At 38.8% G+C, this 22332-nt stretch overlaps 1 protein-coding gene across 1 annotated transcript; it reads right to left on the bottom strand.

Annotated features, from left to right (window-relative positions):
* Window positions 1-19933: 19933 nt before the first annotated feature.
* OR10A5K (olfactory receptor family 10 subfamily A member 5K) lies at window positions 19934-20893 on the bottom strand. The gene has a single exon (NM_001391443.1). It carries the CDS (start codon window positions 20891-20893, stop codon window positions 19934-19936), a length of 960 nt encoding a protein of 319 aa, NP_001378372.1.
* Between the last annotated feature and the right edge of the window lie 1439 nt (window positions 20894-22332).

The following is a 22332-nucleotide window of genomic DNA, read 5'->3' as shown; positions in this document are numbered from 1 at the left end:
TGACTGTCCTTTGGTGAAATGAGACTCACCTGGTGGGCTCTGGGGGCATCTTGGTGAGAGGAGGATCTTCTCCTGAGACTGAGACATGTTGGGGGCCGTTGTTCTGAGCTGGTCCAGGCCTGCTGATACGGACACAGGTGGGGGCCATTGAGGTGCATCCCTTGGGGTGTTAGCCCAGGGGTCTGCCACACCCACTAGAGCACAGATTTAATCCAGTTCAGCCAGGGCAGGCAACCCGCCCTAGGCGACTGGCCCCACCTAACAGCAAGCCCTCAGGCTACTTTTCAGCCTGCATTGACTGAGTGCCTTGATCCTCTACAGGCAGGCAAGGGTGTCTGCCTCTGTGGCGCAGGGCTTGTGTGAGGACCTGGTGAACTGTAGGGGGCATTGGGGCAGAGGTGGGTGCCTCTGCAGTGTGGTGGTGGGGTACGCTCCAGGGGGTTGAGAAGTGTGCACGGACCAGGACTGTGCTGACAGTGTATGTGGTCCAGAGGTGGGTGAGGCTTATCAGCGGCAGAAGACTTGTGTTTCACAAATAGCCATAAAAAGGATCAGCCCCACCTTCCAAAGCCTGAAACAACTGAGTGCCTCCATGCCAAGGGCTAGCCCTACACAGCTGCACTCCTAAGAGAACTGACATCAGCCTTGTTGGCCTCAGGCCTGTCAGAACTGTATGCCCCTGAGCCTAGCAACCAGCTACACTGGGTACCAACCCAATTAAGAGGACAATTGCAATAAGAGTGTGCTAATAGGCAGGACCAGGATGGCAGAGTGAGTGGTCTTCTTTGTCACCCCCCCCCCGTCGAATCTACAACTAATTGGACATTCACCGATTAACAAATGATATCCACTAAACAACACGCTTCTCAACAAACAATGGATCATTGAAGAAATTAAAGAAGAAATCAAATATTATCTGGAGACAAATGAAAATGAGAACACGACATACCAAATCATTTGGGATGCAGCAAAAGCAGTCCTAAGAGGGAAATTCATCGCAATACAGGCTCACCTCACTAAACAAGAAAAAGCTCACGTAAGCAACCTCAAACGACACCTAACAGAACTAGAAAAAGAAGAACAAACAAAGCCCAGAGTCAGTAGAAGGAGGGAAATAATAAAAATAAGAGCAGAAACAAACGATATTGAAACAAAAAAGACAATAGAAAGGATCGATGAAACAAAGAGTTGGTTCTTCGAAAGAATTAACAAAATTGACAAACCCCTAGCCAGACTCACCAAGAAAAGAAGAGAGAAATCGCAAATTAATAAAATCAGGAATGACAGAGGAGAAATCACAACAGATACCAATGAAATACAAGAGATCATAAGAGAATACTATGAAAAACTATATGCCAACAAATTGAACAACCTGGAAGAAATGGACAAATTCCTAGACTCCTACAATCTCCCCAAACTGAATCAGGAAGAAATGGAGAATCTGAATAGACCAATCACAAGTAAGGAAATAGAAACGGTAATCAAAAACCTCCCCAAAAACAAGAGTCCAGGACCAGACGGCTTCTCTGGAGAATTCTACCAAACATTCAAAGAAGACTTAATACCTATTCTCCTCAAACTGTTCCAGAAAATTGAGAAAGATGGAGAACTCCCTAACACATTCTATGAAGCCAACATCACTCTGATCCCCAAACCTGACAAGGACAACACAAAGAAGGAGAACTACAGGCCGATATCACTGATGAACATAGATGCAAAAATCCTCAACAAAATTTTGGCAAACCGATTACAGCAATACATCAAAAAGATTATACACCATGATCAAGTGGGATTTATACCAGGGACACAGGGATGGTTCAACATCCGCAAGTCAATCAACGTGATACACTACATCAACAAAATGAAAAACAAAAACCACATGATCATCTCAATAGATGCAGAGAAAGCATTCGACAAGATCCAACATCCATTTATGATAAAAACCCTCAGTAAAATGGGTATAGAAGGAAAGTACCTCAACATAATAAAGGCCACATATGATAGACCCACAGCCAACATCATACTCAATGGACAAAAGCTGAAAGCCATCCCTCTGAGGACAGGAACAAGACAAGGGTGCCCACTTTCACCACTCCTATTCAACATAGTACTGGAGGTGCTGGCCAGAGCAATTCGGCAGGAAAAAGAAATAAAAGGAATCCAAATAGGTAACGAAGAAGTAAAACTCTCGTTGTTTGCAGACGACATGATCTTATACATAGAAAACCCCAAAGAATCCACAGAAAAACTATTAGAAATAATCAACAACTACAGCAAAGTAGCAGGGTATAAAATTAAAGTGCATAAATCAGTAGCATTTCTATACACTAACAATAAACTAACAGAAAAAGAACTCAAGAACTCTATCCCATTCACAATCGCAACGAAAAGAATAAAATACCTTGGGATAAACTTAACCAAGGAAGTGAAGGATCTATACAATGAAAACTACAAGACTTTCTTGAAAGAAATAGGCGATGACATAAAGAGATGGAAAAACATTCCTTGCACATGGATTGGAAGAATAAACATAGTTAAAATGTCCATACTACCTAAAGCAATATACAGATTCAATGCTATCCCAATCAGAATCCCAAGAACATTCTTCACAGAAATTGAACAAACAATCCTAAAATTCATATGGGGGAACAAAAGACCGCGAATTGCTAAAGCAATCCTGAGCAAGAAAAACAAAGCCAGCGGAATCACAATCCCCGATTTCAAAACATACTACAAAGCTACAGTGATCAAAACAGCATGGTACTGGTACAAAAACAGGTCCACAGATCAATGGAACAGAATTGAAAGCCCAGCGATAAAACCACACATCTATGGACAGCTAATCTTCGACAAAGGAGCAGAGGGCCTACAATGGAGTAAAGAAAGTCTCTTCAACAAATGGTGCTGGGAAAACTGGACAGCCACATGCAAAAGATTGAAAATTGACCATTCTTTTTCACCACACACCAAAATAAACTCAAAATGGATCAAAGACCTAAAGATTAGGTCTGAGACAATAAGTCTTTTGGAAGAGAATATAGGCAGTACACTCTTTGACATCAGTTTCAAAAGAATCTTTTCGGACACTGTAACTCCTCAGTTGAGGGAAACAATAGAAAGAATAAACAAATGGGACTTCATCAGACTAAAGAGCTTCTTCAAGGCAAGGGAAAACAGGATTGAAACAAAAAAACAGCTCACTAATTGGGAAAAAATATTTACAAGCCACTTATCCGACAAAGGGTTAATCTCCATAATATACAAAGAACTCACACTGCTTAACAATAAAAAAACAAACAACCCGATCAAAAAATGGGCAGAGGACATGAACAGACATTTCTCAAAAGAAGATATGAATATGGCCAATAGACACATGAAAAGATGTTCATCATCGCTAATCATCAGGGAAATGCAAATCAAAACTACACTAAGATATCACCTTACCCCCGTTAGAGTGGCAAAAACATCCAAAACCAAGAACGACAAATGTTGGAGAGGTTGTGGAGAAAGAGGAACCCTCATACACTGTTGGTGGGAATGCAAACTGGTACAGCCACTATGGAAAACAGTATGGAGATTTCTCAAAAAGTTAAAAATAGAAATACCCTATGACCCAGCCATCCCATTACTGGGTATCTATCCTAAGAACCTGATATCAGATATCTCAAGAGTCCGTTGCACCCCTATGTTCATCGCAGCATTATTTACAATAGCCAAGACGTGGAACCAGCCTACATGCCCAGAAACCGATGATTGGATAAAGAAGATGTGGTATATATACACAATGGAATACTACTCAGCCATAAAAAAAGACAAAATTGGCCCATTCACAACAACGTGGATGGACCTCGAGGGCATTATGTTAAGCGAAATAAGTCAGTCAGAGAAAGACGAACTCTATATGACTCCACTCATAGGTGGAAATTAGTATATTGAGAAGGAGATCTGATCGGTGGTTACCAAGGAAAAGGGGGGGTGGGGGGAGGGTACGGAGGGGGAAGTGGTGTACCCACAACATGACTAACAAAAATGTACAACTGAAATCTCACAAGGTTGTAATCTATCATAACATTAATAAAAAAAAATGATATCCAGATAGCATGTCAAGATGCCTAAGAGTCTCGTACTACTATATATCGGAAGGCGGACGGACTTCCCCCTGGGAGGAGGTGGAAATAGGTGAAAACTCTCCAACCCCCAACCCCCGACCCCCAGATAGCCTAGTTCCTGCAGGAGGCTCTCTTCCAGCGGACTCCCCCATAGCATCGCCACACACCAAGGGTGGGAGTGTGCACTCACCAGTGGAGCGACAGTGGAAACAGGTGACAACAGCCCTACTCAAGCCCCCCGGGATTACACCTAAGCCCAGGGGGAATCCCCAGGGTCCTGCACCCACAGGCAGTGAAGGCCTCAGCTTGCCATTAGCAGGGAGGCCCCGCCCAGAATCCAGAACAAAGGGAAGCTCCCCACAAGCTGCTGCTGGGCCCACGGTCTCCGGCACACGGGTCGGTGCAGGGGGCACCCCGAATTCCCGTGGACATGCTTGGGGACAGGGTTGGCACTCCAGCGCCCGGCTCTGCAGCTCGGGGGGAGGCTCCGGGGTCCCGCACCCCCCCAGCAGGGAAAGCCTCTGCTCGCCATTAGCTGGGAGGCCCCACCCAGAATCCAGAGCAAAGCTCCTGGCAAGTGGATTCCCTGGCAATGCACAAGACCACCAGCTGCTGCTGGGCCCACAGTCTCCGGCACATGGGTCGGTGCAGGGGGTGCCTGGATTTCCCGTGGACATGCTTGGGGACTGGGTGGAGCTCCAACACCCAGCTCTGTGGCCTGGGGGATGCTCCAGGGTCCCACACCCCCCCAGCAGGGAGGGCCTCTGCTCGCCATTGGCAGGGAGGCCCCACCCAGCATTCGGAACACCAGGAAGCTCCCTAGAGCAGAATTCCCCACAAGGCAGCAGCTTACAAGCCACCGCCAGGCCCATGGACTCTGGCCGTGTCCCAGACGAGGCAATGGGCTCCCAGAGATCCTGTGAGAATGGAATGGGGCAGAGTGGAGCTCTGGTGAAATGGCTACGTAGCCCAGGGGGGAACTCCAGGTTCCTAAAGCAGCCTCAGCAAAAGCCTCTGCACAGCACTAGTGGAGAGGTCCCGACTGGCATTCCCAAGGCAGGAAGGCCCTGGGGCAAAAGTAGCACAGCTAGGTGAACTAATGACAGACTGCAGAAGATACCCATAGTTCTGCTGGGACCTATAGTGGACAAGTGTGATCTTGTGGGCTCTGTTAGGGACAAAGTGGTGATTATAGGTGATCCTGCTCCTGGCTGCTGGGAAAGCCCTCAACACCGCTGCACACCACAAGGAGGGAGCACATCTAAGTGGGCTGCAACAGTAGGCATCAGCAGCCTGAGGCCCCCTTGCAATTACCCCCACAACTGACGAGGGACCCCACAGGACCACTGTGACTATGAGGAGGGGTCCAGGTCCAGTCAGTAACAGCTGACAGGGTTCAGAGTTGGTGCAGTCTAAACAGCTGCCCCCCCCCCCACACCAGTCGCAACAAGTGGAAGCAGCGACTGAACTCTATCTCTATGCGGAGGCCCAAATCCACGCCATCAAGCAGTATGAAAAAATATATTAAATCTCCAGAACAGAAGGAAAATGATAAGCATACAGAAAACAATCCCAAAGACAATGAGATCTATAACCTAAATGATGATGATTTCAAACCACCATTATTAAAAAACTCAACGAGTTAAAAGAGAATTCAGATAGACAACTCAATGAGTTCAGGAGCTATGTCACAAAAGAGCTTGACACTATAAAGAAGAACCAATTAGAAATACTGGAGATGAAGAACACAATGGAGGAGATTAAGAAAAATCTGGACTCTCTGAACAGTAGGGTCAATAATATGGAGGACAGAATTAGCAATTTGGAGGATAGAAATATAGAAATCCTGCAGACAGAGGAGGAGAGAGAACTAAGACTAGAAAGAAATGAATAAACTCTCCGAGAATTATCCGACTCAGTTAGGAGATGCAACATAAGGATTATAGGTATACCAGAGGGAGAAGAGAAGGAGAAGGGGGTAGAAGGCCTGTTCAAAGAAATAATAGCTGAGAACTTTCCAAACTTGGGAAGAGAGATGGAACTTCATGTGACAGAAGCCAATAGATCTCCAAACTTTATTAATGCAAGAAGACCAACCCCAAGGCATATAGTAGTGAAACTAACAAAAGTCAATGACAAAGAGAAAATACTAAGGGCAGCCAGGCAGAAGAAAATAACTTACAAAGGAAACCCCATAAGGCTATCAGAAGATTTCTCAGGAGAGACCTTATAGGCTAGAAGAGATTGGAATGAAATATTCAAAACTCTGAAGGAAAAAAACCTGCAGCCAAGAATACTCTACCCAGCGAAAATATCCTTCAAATACAATGGAGAAATAAAAATTTTCCAAGATAAACAAAAGTTAAGGGAGTTCATCACCACAAAACCTCCTCTTCAAGAAATGCTCAGGAAGAACCTCATTCCTGAAAAATCAAAAAAAGGAAAGGGGTTACAAAATCCAGAACAAAGGAGATAAGCAGAAGGACAATAACACAAAGTATCAGCTCTCCATCAGGACAAAATGCAAAAGAACCAGAAAACAATAGATAAAATGGCAACAGTAGGCCCCCACGTTTCAATAATCACTCTAAACGTGAATGGATTGAACTCTCCAATCAAAAGGCACAGAGTGGCAGGATGGATCAAAGAACAAGATCCAACAATATGCTGCCTCCAGGAAACACACCTCAGCCCCAAAGACAAACACAGACTCAGAGTGAAGGGATGGAAGACAATACTCCAAGCTAATAATGAACAAAAGAAAGCAGGTGTTGCCATACTTATATCAGACAAAGTAGACTTCAAAGCAAAACAGATAAACAAAGAGAAAGAGGGGCAGTATATAACGATAAAAGGGACATTCCACCAAGATGACCTAACAGTTACAAATATATACGCACCTAACACAGGAGCACCAAAATTCGTAAAGAAACTATTAACAAAACTAAAAGGAGACATCAACAGCAATACAGTAATAGTAGGGGACCTCAACACCCCATTAACACCAATGGAAAGATCATCCAGACAGAAAATCAACAAGGAAATTATAGAATTAAATGAAAAATTAGATCAGATGGACCTAATAGATATATATAGGATGCTTCATCCAAAAACAGCAGGTTACACATTCTTCTCAAGTGCGCATGGAACATTCTCAAGGGTAGACCATATCTTGGGAAACAAAGCAAGCATCAATAAGTTCAAGAGGGTTGAAATAATATCAAGCATCTTTTCTGATCATAATGCTATGAAACTAGAAATCAACTACAAGAATAAAGCTGGGAAAGGGCCAAAAATGTGGAGACTAAACAACATGCTACTGAACAAACAATGGATTATTGAAGAAATTAAAGAAGAAATCACACATTATTTGGAGACAAATGAAAATGAAAACACACCGTACCAACTGATTTGGGATGCAGCAAAGGCAGTCCTAAGAGGGAAATTCATTGCAATACAGGCTCACCTCAATAAGCAAGAAAAATCTTACATAAACAACCTCAAACGACACCTAACAGAATTAGAAAAAGAAGAACAAACAAAGCCCAAAGTCAGTAGAAGGAGGGAAATAATAAAAATTAGAGCAGAAATAAATGATATTGAATCCAAAAAGACAGTAGAAAGGATCAATGAAACAAAGAGTTGGTTCTTCGAAAAAATTAACAAAATTGACAAACCCTTAACCAGACTCACTAAAAAAAAACAAGAGAAGTCTCAAATAAATGAAATTAGAAACAAGAGAGGAGAAATCACAACAGATACCGAAGAAATACAAAGGATCATAAGAGAATACTATGAAAAACTATATGCCAACAAACTGAACAACCTAGAAGAAATGGATAAATTCCTAGACTCTTACAACCTACCCAAACTGAATCAGGAAGAAATAGAGAATCTGAACAGACCAATCACAAGTAAAGAAATAGAAACAGTAATCAAAAACCTCCCCAAAAATAAGAGTCCAGGACCAGACAGCTTCTCTGGAGAATTCTACCAAGCATTCAAAGAAGATTTAATACCTATCCTTCTCAAACTGTTCCAGAAAATAGAGGAAGATGGAGCACTCCCTAATACATTCTATGAAGCCAACATCACCCTGATCCCCAAACCTGACAAGGACAACACAAAGAAGGAAAACTACAGGCCAATATCACTGATGAACATAGATGCAAAAATCCTCAACAAAATTTTGGCAAACCGAATACAGCAATACATCAAAAAGATTATACACCATGATCAAGTGGGATTTATACCAGGGACACAGGGATGGTTCAACATCCACAAGTCAATCAACGTGATTCACTACATCGACAAAATGAGAAACAAAAACCACATGATCATCTCAATAGATGCAGAGAAAGCGTTTGACAAGATCCAACATCCATTTATGATAAAAACCCTCAATAAAATAGGTATAGAAGGAAAGTACCTCAACATAATAAAGGCCACATATGACAAACCCACAGCCAACATCATACTCAATGGACAAAAACTGAAACCCATCCCTCTCAGAACAGGAACAAGACAAGGGTGCCCACTTTCACCACTCTTATTCAACATAGTACTGGAGGTTTTGGCCAGAGCAATTTGGCAGGAAAAAGAAATAAAAGGAATCCAAATAGGCAATGAAGAAGTAAAACTCTCGCTGTTTGCAGACGACATGATCTTATATATGGAAAACTCCAAAGAATCCATAGAAAAACTATTAGAAACAATCTCCAACTACAGCAAAGTTGCAGGGTATAAAATCAACATACATAAATCAGTAGCATTTCTATACGCTAACAATGAGCTAACAGAAAAAGACCTCAAGAGCTCAATCCCATTCACAATCGCAACAAAAAGAATAAAATACCTTGGGATAAATTTAACCAAGGAAGTGAAAGATCTATACAACGAAAACTACAAGACCTTCTTGAATGAAATTGATGATGACATAAAGAGATGGAAAGACATTCCATGCACATGGATTGGAAGAATAAACGTAGTTAAAATGTCCATACTACCTAAAGCAATCTACAGGTTCAATGCTATCCCAATCAGAATTCCAAAGACATTCTTTACAGAAATTGAACAAACAATCCTAAAATTCATATGGGGCAACAAAAGACCCCGAATTGCTAAAGCAATCCTGAGAAAGAAGAACAAAGCTGGAGGCATCACAATTCCTGACTTCAAAACATACTACAAAGCTACAGTAATCAAAACAGCATGGTACTGGTACAAAAACAGGTGCACAGATCAATGGAACAGAATTGAAAGCCCAGAAATAAAACCACACATCTATGGACAGCAAATCTTCGACAAAGGAGCTAAGGGCATACAATGGAGAAAAGAAAGTCTTTTCAACAAATGGTGCTGGGAAAACTGGACAGCCACATGTAAAATAATGAAAATCAACCATTCTTTTTCACCATTTGCTAAAATAAACTCAAAATGGATCAAAGACCTAAAGATTAGGCCTGAAACATTAAGTCTTCTAGAAGAGAATATCGGCAGTACACTCTTTGCCATCAGCTTCAAAAGAATCTTTTCGGACACCATAACCCCTCACATGAGGGAAACAATAGAAAGAATAAACAAATGGGACTTCATCAGACTAAAGAGCTTCTTCAAGGCAAGGGAAAACAGGATTGAAACAAAAAAACAGCCCACTAATTGGGAAAAAATATTCACAAATTATTTATCTGACAAAGGGTTAATCTCCATAATATACAAAGAACTCACACAACTCAACAATAAAAAATCAAACAACCCCATTACAAAATGGGCAGGGGACATGAACAGACATTTCTCCAAAGAAGATATGAATATGGCCAATAGACACATGAAAAGATGCTCATCATCACTAATCATCAGGGAAATGCAAATCAAAACTACACTAAGATATCACCTTACACCTGTTAGAATGGCAAAAATATGCAAATCCAAGAGTGACAAATGTTGGAGAGGCTGTGGAGAAAAGGGAACCCTCATACACTGTTGGTAGGAATGCAAACTGGTGCAGCCACTATGGAAAACAGTATGGAGATTTCTCAAAAAGTTAAGAATAGAAATACCTTATGACCCAGCCATCCCACTACTGGGTATCTATCCTAAGAACCTGAAATCATCAATTCCAAAAATTCCATGCACCCCTATGTTCATCGCAGCGTTCTTCACAATAGCCAAGTCATGGAACCAACCTAAGTGCCCAGCAACTGATGATTGGATAAAGAAGATGTGGTATATATATACACAATGGAATACTACTCAGCCATAAAAAAGGACAAAGTCGTCCCATTCACAACAACATGGATAGACCTTGAGGGTATTATGTTGGGTGAAATAAGCCAGACAGAGAAAGATGAACTCTGTATGACTCCACTCATAGGTGGTAGTTAACATATGGACAAAGAGAACTGATCAGTGGTTGCCAGGGGAAAGGGGGGTGGGGGGAGGGCACTAGGGGTGAAGTGGTGTACCTACATGACTAATAATGATGTACAACTGTAATTTCACAAGGATGTTAACTTTCATAACCTTAATAAAAAAAAAGAAAAAAGTAAATATTAACAAGTGTTAAAAAAATCTCAGTGATGTAGTTATTACTTGACAGCATTTTGAGTGCCATGCATATCTCTGGACTGCAATATTTTATTTATTTATTTATTACCAGTGCATGTTCATCATGTCAAAATGAGAAAAGAAAGTGGACTTCAAATGTCACATTTTAAAGTACATTGTAGATTATTTTGTTATAAAATTAGATGGTAAATCATTGTGTTTGTTATGCAATGATACTCTAGCTGAAGTAAAAGAATATGACATATGTAGACATTCCCAGATTAAGTACTTGTTGCAAAATTTCTAACTCACAGAAAGGAAGAGAGAAATTTGAAATTTTTAAATGTAACATCTTACACAGCAGAATTTCTTCTCTAAAAAAAAATGAAAATAAGGCTTCAGGCAAAATTAGTTTCCAAGTGGCTCATTTGTTAGCCAAAGAAGGAAAGTCCTTACCAACGATGAGTTTATTAAATGGTGTTTGATTGCAACAACAAAAGAATCGTCTCCAGAGAAAACAAACTTGCCTAAGACCATTAGCATTTCGGGAAGAACTCATCATTAAAGAATTGAAGATATCTGGAGCAATATCAATAGTCAATTAAAAATAAGGCAAGTGGTTTTCTTTGGCTCTTGATGAATTGACCCATGTTACTGGTACTGCTCATTTGTTGTTGTTGATTCCAAGAGTTAATGGTGAATTTGAAGTGACTGAGAATTAGCCTCTGCAGGAACACTCTGAGGCAAGAAAATATTCAACGCTGTTGAGAAAACACTAATTCAGTAGAACTTGACTTGGAATCTGTGAGGATGTGTTGCAACTGATGGTAAAAATAAAGGTGGAACAGGAAAAGGCTTAGTTAGAAAATTTACAGTTTTTGAAAATGTAAATTGTTTAAAACCTATGGCTATTTGCTCTTTTGTTCATCGTCAGGTACTTAAAGAAAATATTTGAATCTATCATTTGTTATTAAACTAGTCACATTGACAGTGAATTTAATTCACTTTTGTGATATGGTTATGGTCAGTTCTGTGAACTTTTGTCAGAAATGTAAGCTGAATATCTTAAATTGCCCTACCACAGCAATTTGATAGCATAGCAATAGTAAAGTTTTATTGCAATTCTTTTTAGTGCAGGGCCAAGATTAAAATTTTTCTGACCAAGAAGAACCTCCCTCAGTCATTATTATTGAATACTAAATGGCTGTGGAAATAATCTTTGGATGCAGATATAATACAGTTTCTTAGTGAATTCAACCAAAAATTACAAGACAAAACAGTACTTAAGTGTGAAACTCGCTGTGTGGTAAGATCATTTTGATGACAAGTAATGTTTGACTCATAAGAAATGTCAAGCTGTTTTATACACTTCCCAAGCTGTCAAAAGTTAAAATAAGAAACAAGATCTTCCATTCTTACACAAATTTACAGCAAATATTTATTCTGAGCTCAAACTAGAGTTCCAGCAGCATTTTTTAGAACATAATGCAACAGCAAAGAAAATTTCCATATTCCATTTAGAATACATTTAACTATGGAATTAAGGAGCTTCCATCTCCCCTTCAATTGAAAATGATTAATCTTCAGTGTAATGACGTGCCAAAAGTAAATATCAGAAGAATCTAATAGAATTGTATAAGTATCTTCCAAATACTGAATGTGCTAAATTAAAATCATATACTTGTGGATTGATAACTGTATTTGGCAGTATTGAGTTGTATGAAAAGACATTTTCAAAGATGAAATATGTAAAATGTCATTACAGATCAGCATAGTGTCCCGCCCCAGTTTCTATCTCAGTTGTTGGCACTCTTCTCTACTTCATCCCCATCTTCCTAACTTGTCTGTTTCATGGCATTTGCTATAATCAGCCTTCCACTGGAGCTTCTCCCTCCCCACCCTCACCCACCCATTAGATTGTTAACTCTGAGAAGACAGGATGCCCTTCCTGTCTGATTCTCCTGCTAGGTCTAGCACAGTGCCAGTAGATTGCACGTCAAGTAGGTTTCAATAAATATACATTAAGCGAAAAAAAAACTCACCAAAAAATGATGAACATTTGCAATCGATTTTGGTGACTTTGAACCTTGATTAAGTGAAAGTTTATCCCCCTAAAAAAATAATTTCATTCGTCTTCTTAGTAGACCTATACTACAAAAACTTGTACTCAATTAATATTATTATACTTTAAATTTCAGCAATAAAAATTTGTTTTCTCTTTTGTTATATAATTATCTACAAGATTTCCTTGATTTTGCTTCTTGGCCTACAAAACGTGAAATATTTACTCTCTGGCCCTTTATAGACAAAGTTTGCAGACTCCTGATGTATACCCCATATAATGGTATGCATTGTGGTGATTTGTCTTTTTTATTTTTGAAACACTGCTTATTTGTCTTGGATTCCCTCTCCACATACAGTTCAAAATCCCTGCTCCCATTCTGTCTTATACTCTTGCTCTGTTACTCCTTCTAATTAGCATGCATGTATTATTACTCAGGATTCTAATTATATGTTTATATTTCTGTCTCACCACTGGACTGCAAGGACTGAGTCATGTTCAATATCCATTTTAGTGATTTAGCCATGTCTTCTAGTATCTATTTTGGTGGATTAAATGCAGTAGCATTTTATTTGCATACACAAAACTAACCTCTTCATAAGCTGAAAACTGAATTCCCTATCTCTATCTCCCTGTCACATCCCTTCCACCAGATATGCGTTTCCTCTATCCTTTCCATTTCAGTAAAGGAGACTTCTATCAACCTGGTTGCTTACATCAGAGATATGGGTATAGTCCTTGACACTTCCTTCTTCCTCAATTGCCATATACAATGTATCTCACCAGGTCTTGTTAATTTTATACTCCAAATGTGTTTAGAATGTGAAGTCTCATCGCTATTGCTACTATGCTAAACTTACCACCGTTAGCTCTCTTCTGATCTATGACCAGGGTCTCCTATAATAATTTCTCTCTTTCCACTCTTGAAACAATACATTCTCTACCTACCAGTCATTGTTACCTTTTTTGAAAAATCATCTTCTTGCTCAAAATCTTTCAGTGTTTGCCCATTGCACTTAGGTTGAACTCCAAACTCTTTAACATGGTCTGAAAGAAGTCCTGTATGACCTGACCTCTGCTTACCTATCAAACCAATTTCTACCTCTCCCTCTTATATTCACAACATTTTGGCAAAATACGTTTTCTTGTAATTCTGTAGTGTACCACATTCTTTCTCATCTGGAACTATTGTGATCTTCTTCAGTGTGGAGTGCCATTTCCCTACCTCTTAATTTAGTTGAGGAATTAGCTTAAATATCAACACCCAAGGATCCTTAAGATATTCCTTTGTTGTTGCTTGCCTTAGCATTCCTTTTTTTTTCTTTCCACAGCAATTTTCACAACTTTTAATTTCATATGTGTGACATCACTTATTTAAACACTGCCTAGTACATCCACGTAGCTCCAGGACGTGTTGAAAGCCAGTTTTATGAGTTACCAGTTTTCCTTTTTATTATTTGTAAGGTTTAGAGCTATCCAATAGGATGCATTGCAATTGTTTTAAAATCTTTTGAAGATGCTTGTGAAGTTGTAGTTAATAATTATTTTTTTGGTGAGGAAGCTTGACCCGAGCTAACATCTGTTGCCAATCTTCCACTTTTTCTTTTCTCCCTAAAGCCCCAGTATGTAGTTGTATATCCTAGTTGTCTTTCTAGTTCTATGTGGGATGCCTCCACAGCATGACTTGATGAGTGATGTACAGGTCTGTGCCCAGGATCCGAACCAGTGAAACCTGGGCCACCAAAAAAGAGCATGCGAACTTAACCAACCACTTGGCCATGGGGCCAGCCCCTTATAGTTAATAATTTTTTATTGTGTCAACAGTAATAAGTACAGTATTGTTAAATTTCTTGGAAACATTAAATTAAAAAATTTTAAGTGTCTTAGGGTTGCCTATGCATATTCTTACAAATATTTATGCATATTCTTATAAATATTTTGACTATATTTAAGAGGATATTAATGTTTCAAATTAGTAGGGGAAATAATGAATTCTTCAGTAAATTGTGTTGGGACAAACTGGCAGGCAACTGGAGAGAAAAATAAATAGCTCACACCTCACACCAGATAAATTCAAAATTCACAAAGATTTAACCATTAAACAATAAAATCAAAGCACTGATAGAAATAATAAAATAATAGTTTTGTAGACCCAAGTATGATACCTAAACCTGTAGGATAAAATATCACTATAAGCAAAGTCAAGAGAGAAATGACGAATAGGAAAAAACATTTTCAACTCATTAAAAAAAATCTGATTTTTCTGTATATGTATAAAGAATTGCAATAAGTCAGCATTAACAGAGATCCATCATTTGATAGAGTAATGCACAAAAGATATAAATAGAGCAAATAAAGAGAAAATGATTTTTAAACATAAGGAGGTCGTAAAAAAAGTAAAATTAAAACTGCTTGTAGGGACCGGCCTCATGGCTGAGTGGTTAAGTTCACATGCTCCGCTTCATCGGCCTGGGGTTTCGCCTGTGCAGATCCTGGATGCAGACATGGCACCGCTGATCAAGCCATGCTGAGGCGGCATCCCACATGCTACAACTAGAATATACAACTACGTACTGGGGGGGCTTTGGGGAAAAGAAGAAGAACAAAAAAAAGAAGATTAGCAACAGATGCTAGCTCAGGTGCCAATCCTTAAAACAAAACAAAAACAAAACTGCTTGTAGATATATTTTTCATTTATCAGATTAGCAAATATCTAAGGATTTGGCAACAAATATTTTTTGACAAGGATACAGGGAATGAGACAAAACCATGCTTCATAGGAATGCAAACTGATATAACCTTTCGGCAGGGTCATATGTCTCCAAGTTTGCAGCATTTGTTTTAATAAATAACAAGGCAAACATGTCTTCTTGGTCCACTTCTATTTAGCATTATAACAGAGTTTCTAGATAGTTCAATAAGGCAAGAAAAAGATGGAAAATGACAGGGAAGGAAGAATAAGACTGTATTGGCACGACATGATTATCTATACAGAAAGTCCTAAAAAGTCTACAAAAAATGTTACTAGAACTGATAAGTGAGCTTAGCAAGGTCACAGGATACAAGATAAAAATACAAAAATGTATTGTTCTATTGTGTTTAAATATACTAGCTATGAATAATTAGTTACATATGTACTTGAAATTAAAAAATGATATCTGGGGCTGGCCCAGTGGCTGAGTTCCATGCGCTCTGCCTTGGTAGCTTGAGTTCAAATGTTCAGATCCCAGGGCAGACCTACTCCACCCACCAGCCATGCTGTGGATGTGTCCCACATACAAACAAATGGAGGAAGACTGGCATGGATGTTAGCTCAGGTCAAATTCTCCTCACCAAAAAGATAAATAAATAAAAAGGAAAAGAAAAAGAAAAAAAGAAAGAAAATAATATCTGGCTATTATTGTGTGGTGTCCTCTGTTAATGTCATTTTGGGCTAGTTTATTCCTAGTGTTGCTCAATTTCTTTATATGCTTACTGATTTTCTTTCTACTTGTTCCTACTAATTAATGAGAAAAAGGTATGGAAATCTTCCCCTACATTGATGGTTTTATCTATTTTTAAATCAGTTCTATCCATTTTTCCTCTATATTTTGGAGCTCTCTTATTAGGTGCATACATATTTAGGTTGGTTATGACTACTTGGTGAATTGACCTCTTTATCACTAAAAGTTGTGCCTATTTACCCCAGGAAATACTCATACGTACAGTGCATGGCTCGTAGTAAGAGGTCAGTAAGTATGGGCAAAATAAACTCAGAAAAGTCCATGGATTTTGACTCACTAATTCTACTTCTGGAATTTTATCTCAATATAGTGGTTCAATACAATAAAGAAAAAACTACTTAAATGCTCATTTTATTACTATTTATACTGGAGATAAGAAACAATTGAATTATACAAGATAGGAGAGTATATAGATAAACTAAATAATGGCACTTACACATGGTGATATATTTTATAGCCTTTAAATATTATTCTTACAAATAATTGCAAGAGTATGGAAAATAAATATTTATGATTAGGGTTAAAGTTTTACGTTCATTATTCCACTTAATTCTTATAATAATTCTGTGTGGAATTTACCATGATTATCTCTGTTTTTAGATGAGAAATCTGCTTTGGTGTCTTTAAATAACTTTTTGAATGTCCAATCGGGTAACCTCAGTTAAGATATTAAGTGACAAAAAGAACTATAAAAGATTTACATGCAGTATGTCTGCAATTGTCAGAGATTATTAGAAATAAGTACAGTAAACTGTTATCATCATTTGTCCCTGAGTGATGAGAATTTAGTGATTTTTTTCCTTCTTTCTACTTTTCAACTTTTTCCCAAATTTTCATGGGAGTGGTTTGTTGACTATACAGGGTAAATAATCTCGTTACATAGAATTATATCAGAGACATTATTCAGAATAATTTTATAAGAATACCCTTTAGGGGCCAGCCCGGTGGTGCACAGGTTAAGTTCGCACGTTCTGCTTCAGTGGCCCAGGGTTCGCTGTTTCTGGATCCCGGGTGTGGACATGGCACCACTTGGCAAGCCATGCTGTGGTAGGCGTCCCACATATAAAGTAGAGAAAGGTGGGCATGGATGTTAGCTCAGGGCCAGTTTTCCTCAGCAAAAAGAAGAGGATTGGCAGCAGTTAGCAAAGGGCTAATCTTCCTCAAAAAAAAAAAAAAATACCCTTTACATAATCCTTGGCAAGTGGCAATGTAGCGTCTTCTTTCACTCTTTTGTTATAAACCTGCTCATTTCATTTTAGGGTGATGATTTGTTTTAGAAAGTTCTTTATTGCATTGTTAACATAACTCATATCTGGCTTGTAATGGGAGAAAATTGTAGTTGATGTCAGAATGTCAGCTTCAGATCCCGCTGCTACTATTTGCTGAGTGTATGGCCTTAAAGTTATCAGGACTTGTTTCAGCATTTAAAAATGAGAATAATAAGTATGTATATAAAAGGGATTGCAGCAGCTTTAGGTCAAATAAGCCATGAGGTATTTGATGAATATTGGAGTTGGAGGGGAAAAAAAGAGAAGTAAGGCAGATGGACAATTATGTGTAGATTCCATACATTTATGCCTTGATAAAGAGAGAGGGCATTGAGGCAATGTAGTCTTGGATCTTGGGGCTTCAGTATTTGTTTCAAGGACTTGATGAATTGAATTGGAGTTGTTTTACACTTCAGCATGGGTCTAGTTTAGGTTATACAATCTTATGTGTTGAGAAAAAGGGAATGAGATCAACCCCTGACTGCAATGTGGCAGTCTATCTTAGTTTCACTAGTCCCCAAGTAAAGAAAGAGTTCCAATTTTCTTGTATTTCCATCACAGTGTTTAAATGACCCAGATTCATAGCTCAATTGCTCAGGAATTCGAGGATTAAGAAAAATCATTTTCTTCTACACTGTTGGGCATAGAAAAGTGCTCAAAAAGTAGCCATTTATTAAAAATAGCCCTCTATTAATTTTACCCATTAACCCTACCACTCACTGCTGAGGACAACACTGAGAGGTCTATATCCTCTTCTTTATGTTAGTTATTCAAATATTTGAAGACAGTAATACCATAAATTCTCTTTCTAAAACAAAATATTGCTCATTTCTTCCCTCAAACTCTTTTAGTCTCAAGGTCTCTAAACAAACTAATTATCCATCTATAAAACTTTCCGGTTTTCTGGTTTATCAGCATACGTCTTGAAGGATATTCCAGGCGTGGTCTAATCAGTTTGGAATGGTGTCAGACTATTTGTTGATTAATCCCTACAAATCTAGCTATATTTCAATTAGTGAAGTTTAAAGCTGGGTTAAATTCATATTTCTCATGTCTTTTTTCACATACAGTAATGTCTACTCAGGTCTCCCTTATTCTGCTCTTTTAAAATAGTCTTTTGCTCTGAATCTAAGTTAATTAATTATTTAGCTATGCATTGCATGGTACTGAAAAAAGTTCAGAACTAAGATTCAAGGCACCTGAAATTCGTTCCAAATATATATGATCAAATATCTTTGAACCTTGCTTTCCTTAGCTATAAAATGAGAGATTCAGATGAGGTTATTGCTAAATGTTAATACCTATATGTGGGTTTACAATACGCTTAGTGCTTTCTTAAGTGCTTTACACATGATATTTACTCTTAAAAACAAATCTATCAGATAGATGCTTTTGTTATTTGCACCACTTTACAGATGAGGAAAGAGGCAAAAAGAGTTTAATTGAATTTCCCACAGTCACCCAGCTAATAAATGCCAGGGTGGGCTAAGAACCCAGGAAAGGTCACTTTATTTTAGGCAACATGCCATTACTTCAGAACTTCGTAGTTTCTCCTTTCATAATTTCTATTGTTGATGAAATTATAACCTTCTGAAAGCAGTAATTGTGCTTTATGGCCTTTTGCATTTTCCACATCAAATATAAAATTTTAAAATCAAAAGGCGCTAAAGAAAATATAATAGAGTTGTTAAAAAGACCTATACTGGAGTCAGGTAGGATCCATTGTAAGCTTTGAAGAAAGCAGCACCATGATAGAAATTATGTTTGTGCAAGTTTGAAGTTATTTCGACAAGGCTTAAAAACCTGAAAAAGGAATTGAGAGAGAAAATTGGAAACTCAGGTCATTCTACCTGAGAAAAATAGCCTGAGGAAGGATTTTATTAAGGCTAGTAGGGCTAGAAAGGAATGTGCATGGGGATTAGTGATCGATTTTCCTCTATCCATGCTAAATATCAACAAATTTAAGAGCCAACACTACCTCAGGGGCATGCAAAATGAAATGAAAGAATGAGGAGAATTATGTGCTAGGAGGGATTATAGGCTTTTTTCCTACTAAATGGAGTCAGATATGTTCAAAACAAGATAAAGTGTAAGATGAACTTTATGTCCCCAAGTTCACATTTTATACCATCCCCAATACATGTCCCATTGGTGCGCATTACAAAGTAAATACCTGAGATAGTTTGGCCACAGAAGTCTCAAAATGCCAATTGCAGCAAAAAGAAAAAGAATATAAGTCTACAATGGACAGGCAGAGGAGTTTTCCAGGTGGTGGTGATAGGTCTGAACTATGTCAGTGCTGTGTTCTCTCCACTGAGCTTTCCAATAGTCATTTCTGAGCTGGATTTCATCCAGATAGAGATGAGAAGAGAGGCAGAGAAGAATCACAAACAGGAAAAATGGATTGTTCTTCATTCAGTAAACTTTAGTCTTATTTCTCAATGTCTACGGGATGCAGTTTCTGAGGCCTAAAGCCTTGCGGAAGGTTCGGCTGAGGGCATTCTTCACCTCATTATTTCTCAGGCTGTAGATGATGGGGTTCAACATGGGAGTCACAACAGTGTATGATAACGACAGTAGCTTCTTGCTCTTGGGAGAATTATTGGACTTAGGCCGGAAGTAGGTGAGGCTTGAAGATACATAGAAAAGGGAGACAACAAGAAGGTGGGAGGAGCAGGTAGAGAAGGCTCTATGCTTCCCTTTAGCTGAAGGAATATTGAGGATGGCAGCAGCAATGCAAGTGTAAGAACACAGGATCAGCAAGCAGGGTATCATCACAACCAGAATGGTTCCAACGATCGCATAGATCTCAAACAGTGCTGTGTCTGCACAGACCAACTTCAGCACAGGTGGGCTGTCACAGAAGAAGTGGTTCACCTTGTTCGTGCCACAGAATGGAAAGCTGAAGAGCCACGTGGTCTGCACTGTAGCTACAGGAAAGCCTGGAAACCAGGAGGCAACAGCCAGTTTGGCACGTGTCCTTTGGTTCATGATGACAGGGTAGTGCAAGGGATTGCAGATGGCTACATAGCGGTCGTACGCCATGGTGGCCAGGAGGAAGCATTCAGCAACTCCGAAGAAGAAGAAGAAATACATCTGAGTGGCACAGCCAAGGAAGGAGATGGTTGTGTCCCAGGCAAGCAGGGTTCCCAGCATCTTGGGCACAATGACTAGGTTGAAGCCAATCTCCAGGAAGGACAAATTCCTGAGGAAGAAGTACATGGGACTGTGCAGCACGGGGTCAGCCAAAGTAACCAGAATGATGAGGCTGTTTCCCATCAGGGTGACCAGGTAAATGATTAAAAATGTCAGGAAGAGTAAGGACTGTATTTTAGCAGGTAGGGAAGAGAAGCTCATGAGGATAAACTCATTAACTTTTGTCCAGTTTCCTTCAGCCATAGACATAGGAATGAATCTCTAGCAGTGGTCATGGAGAGAGATTTTTGATTTGAAGGGTCAGATTCTAGATCTGTTATTCAGATTAATTCTTAGTGTCAGGGAAAGAGGCAGAGCAGGATCTCAGCTGGAAGAGGAAGGACCTTGTGTTGTGTAAGAATAAAGAGACACCAAAGAATGGCCAGAGACTGAGCTCTGAAATGGGCAATAGCTCATCATTCTCTACTCTTATTCTTTTTTAGGATCCACTTTGTTACTATATTTGCTAAAACAAATTGGATCATCTCCACGTACACTCATTTTCTGCTGCACACTTTATATTTTTTCAGTGGAGTTAAGTGAGAGGGATCCTGATGCAATGAAGTGGAGTTGGAAAAATAGTGAAAAATTTCCATTTATACCTATTATATGGGCCCCTTCTTCAAAGACTGATTATGTTCATCATCTCTATCTACTACCAAAATTAGTACTTATCTTTTTGTATGCATCTAGATACTGCAATTCCAAAATGATTTGAGAGGCTATGCAATGGAGAAAGTGAATTGTGTCATGTTTTGTTTTGAGGTGAGGGAATCTGTGGGAAGGATGCCTACAGAGTATGGCAGTTTTAATGCTCATTTTTTTTCTTTTCAATATCAGAACTACAGTCTATTTCAAATTATATAATAATTCTTTCCTTTTGCCTAGTCAAATTATAGGGTAACAACTATAGGAACTTCCTCTTCAGTCCAACAGAGCTATAATTGACAATTGATTGTCAAGACACAGTATATCCACTGGCTCTCAAAATTAATATCTGAGAGAAGTACTGCACTACAACTACAAAGAAAGTGAGTATGTCCCAGGAGATTCCAACTACTTATCTTTCAAGAATGGACAAATTGGAAAGAAAGAGACTCCCACAAAAATTCTGTAAAAAATATGAGGACTATTAGAGTGAACATTCAAAGGAAAACATACACGAATAAACAATTAACTTGGCCTATGTGAAATAAGAGATAAAATCTTAAATAAATATGAAAAATGAAATATTTATCTCACTTCTATAGAAACACTGGCAATATGATGATTGATTGCTCACTGAAGTTTAGAATCTAATGGAGGAGATATTTAAATAATCAATTGTAATTAATCACAATGAACTTGACAATACAGGAAATATACAGTACCTTGTGGGGCATGAAGAGAAAGGATATGTTATGCAGTCTATGAAGTTTTTCTAGGCAACAGAGTGGACAATGAAGTTAGCTAAAAGATAGGTAAAACATCTAGGCTGCTATATGACATTAGGAAAATATTATACAGAACAAAGTACTAGGAAAAAATAAAAGTGACTGAGCTAATACTTTTTGAACTGAAAGCACTGCTCAGTACACAGCAAAATAAATGGAAATATACTCACGCAAATATGTCTTGATTTTTGTGTTATTTTTCTTTTAATTTTGAGG

The sequence above is a fragment of the Equus caballus genome, chromosome 7 (genome assembly GCF_041296265.1).
Source record: "Equus caballus isolate H_3958 breed thoroughbred chromosome 7, TB-T2T, whole genome shotgun sequence".
NCBI lineage: Eukaryota > Metazoa > Chordata > Mammalia > Perissodactyla > Equidae > Equus > Equus caballus.
Note: the sequence above shows the minus strand (reverse complement) of the source record. Positions and strands in the feature narration are given on the sequence as shown.

Coding starts and splice junctions, on each gene's coding strand:
- OR10A5K (NM_001391443.1), bottom strand. CDS start 20,893: ATGTCTATGGCTGAAGGAAACTGGACAAAAGTTAATGAGTTTATCCTC.